The 2,906-nt window shown below is 48.2% G+C and overlaps 1 protein-coding gene across 3 annotated transcripts in view; it reads right to left on the bottom strand.

The window, feature by feature from the left end:
* Positions 1–2,906, bottom strand: part of dnah7 (dynein, axonemal, heavy chain 7) — a 113,487-nt gene that overhangs the window by 790 nt on the left and 109,791 nt on the right. For all 3 annotated transcript variants that reach the window (XM_076998363.1, XM_076998362.1, XM_076998364.1), the window contains one exon: positions 1,944–2,047. In XM_076998363.1, coding sequence (XP_076854478.1) covers positions 1,944–2,047 — 104 coding nt within the window. The remainder of the gene's footprint in view (positions 1–1,943; positions 2,048–2,906) is intronic.

Genomic DNA, 2,906 nt, shown 5'->3' with positions numbered 1-2,906 from the left:
CTAGACAGAGTGGTGGACGTTACAGGAGAAGCAGCTCTGAGCCACGAGGAGGAACCTCTGATCTTAACCTGCTCTGCTTGAGGTTGCAGAGAGCAGTAACGTGCAAGGCAATGTGCTAAATTCCCGCTAAATACCATTATCAAACAAGCCAGGTATCATTTGAAAAGGTTGTGGGACATTTAACTTATGCTTATATGATCAGATGTCTGCATATATAAACCCCAAACATTTGACGAAATTGTGTAATTGGGTGGGTCAAATTATGAAACCGATAAACAGGAGAATGACGTGTGCAATTCTACACGTGTGAGGCGTGTTTAAGCAGCACAGTTACAGTTCACACAGAAAATCGTTTCATGGAAAAATCAGCAGTCGACAAAGTTTCTACTGCATATAATAAAAGTTCTGTTCTTCTGTGTTCTCTTCCTTCACCCAAATGCCATAAGTAATCCTCGAAATCTGACTTCATGCAGTATTCATACTTTTCTCTTAATGCAATATTCACACCGTATTTTTGTATAAAGACATAATCAGAATCCTCGCAATCACAGTATAAAACAGATCAAACCTGCACTGGTGTGAGTTTTACACCGACGTGCCTTTGTTATTTCAGAAGCGTCAAGATAAAACGGGGAACATGAAAGCCAAAACAGGAGCACTCTCCTGGGTCATGCCAGAGATCATTTATCATTCAGATGCTTGTTGTGGGGTGTTTCTCCAGCTTTTAGGTGTTGTATTGAGAGGAAAAAGCTCCCAGGAGCCGTGGAGAAGCTGCTCCACTGAGAACAATACTGAGAGTCTGTCTCCTCATCAGCTGGATCTGTGTGCATCTCTGTTATACTGGGTGTTCCAACTAACAACGGACCCAGTTCTCAGAAGACATAGAAACGTGTGTGTGTGTGTGTCTGGAGACACTCACATCTAGAACAGAAGGTACATTTGGGAGATTCAGGAGTGGATTGGCTCACAACAATAAAAATACAGGGATATCTAACTTGGTCAGACATTTTATGAGGAGAACAGCAAGTTTAAATATCCACCGAGACGTGTTAAACTGCACTAGGAGCAGAGGTGTTAACAGTGGACAACCGCATACACACAAAAGCCTGTTACCACAAATATATTCACTGGAATTGCATTCATAACCACTAGCCAACAGCCACTTTGAGCCTTGATATGATAGTGAGAGGTTATTGTGTGTGAATACCAAACATGGCCCTGAATGTTTAGCAAGTATACAAGGGGTCAAACAGCCGTCAGTCAATCAAACGATCAGTCCTGTGGTTAGAAGGTCTAGTCTGCTAAAGCGTCGTGCTGTTAATGTTCTGGGGAGCTCAGGTGAGATACAGTGATCACCAGGTCTTCCCTGCCTTTTTGGATAGTGAAACGCACCTCACTATCTCGGGAAGGAATAAGCACAGGATTGTACCATTACGGATCTAACAACAGTGTGTGTGGAACTACTGAAGACACACTTAGATCTCCAGGGTAGCTGGACCAGCAAAAAGCGTTCCTCCAGGAACAGATTTGGCTTCTCAGTGCATCTGTTTCTGACAGCGTAGTTCATTTACAGTGCGAGTCGTTTCTTATCCTTGAATCTTAGCCTCATTAGCTGGTGAGAGCACTGATCGTAGCACCACCATCTCCCTTAACAAACTAATTCACCTGATCAGCTCTGTACGGGCTCAAGCTCTTTTATTCCTTTCACTGTATTTTGAAAAACTCTTGGCATAAACATTTGTATGGCATTAAAAAAAACTGGTGTCACAGTATCCTGATCCAATTGACATGGCAGATCACACAGCTATAGTGTAGAAACATGGTTATCAGGGATGTGTAGCGAATGGGTCAGGGAGAGTCAATGACATTTACGTGTTGGATTTTTAACTTTGTGTTTCACACCAACAGAGTGTGTCAGTACAAATCCAGTGTGATGTGTTTACCACGGGCATGGAGTCGTGGAGGACCTTGGGGTACGACTCTGCCAGGAGCCTCGTGGTCCTGTCCCACCGGGCCCCATCCAGGAACAGGCCGCGGATGTAGACCCCTGCGTGAGACGTGCGGACAGATGATGGCGCTCACATGCTCACACACTCAGCCACAAACTTTTAATCCCTTTACAAAACCCCTTCAATTTGGCCCAGATACGGAGCCCTTGAGCCTGTTAGCAGATTTAAACAGCTCTAAACCTTCGGTAAACACTCGTTTGGAGCGCTCAGCCCGCTGCGCGCGCGCACACACACACACACACACACACACACACACACACACTCGAGCTGTGAGACGTGGGCTTGGCCTCCTCAGAGAGACAGACGCCTCTGAGACGCTCCCCTCTGGAGCTTCATCATGCACTGATGAAAGAGCAGCGGGGGTCTGATGAACAGCAGCGTCGACTCTGATTGATCACCTGAGCGCTGTGAGGGGTTAATGCTACCCTCACCCCCTCACTCCCTTCACCCCTTCACTCCTTCACTCCCTTCACTCCACTCACTCCCCTCACCCCCTCACTCCCTCCACCCCCTCACTCCCTTCACTCCCTCACTCCCTTCACCCCCTCACTCCCTTCACCCCCTTCACCCCCTCACTCCCTTCACCCCCTCACTCCCTTCACCCCTTCACTCCCCTCACTCCTTTCACCCCCTCACTCCTTTCACCCCCTCACTCCCTTCACCCCCTCACTCCCTTCACTCCCCTCACTCCCTTCACTCCCTTCACCCCCTCACTCCCTCCACTCCACTCACTCCCTTCACTCCCCTCACTCCCTTCACTCCACTCACTCCCTTCACTCCCCTCACTCCCTTCACTCCCCTCACCCCCTCACTCCCTTCACTCCACTCACTCCCTTCACTCCCTTCACCCCCTCACTCCCTTCACCCCCTCACTCCCTTCACTCCCCTCACTCCCTT

The sequence above is a fragment of the Brachyhypopomus gauderio genome, chromosome 3, assembly GCF_052324685.1.
Source record: "Brachyhypopomus gauderio isolate BG-103 chromosome 3, BGAUD_0.2, whole genome shotgun sequence".
Lineage (NCBI taxonomy): Eukaryota > Metazoa > Chordata > Actinopteri > Gymnotiformes > Hypopomidae > Brachyhypopomus > Brachyhypopomus gauderio.
This window is presented reverse-complemented; position numbering and strand designations above follow the sequence as displayed.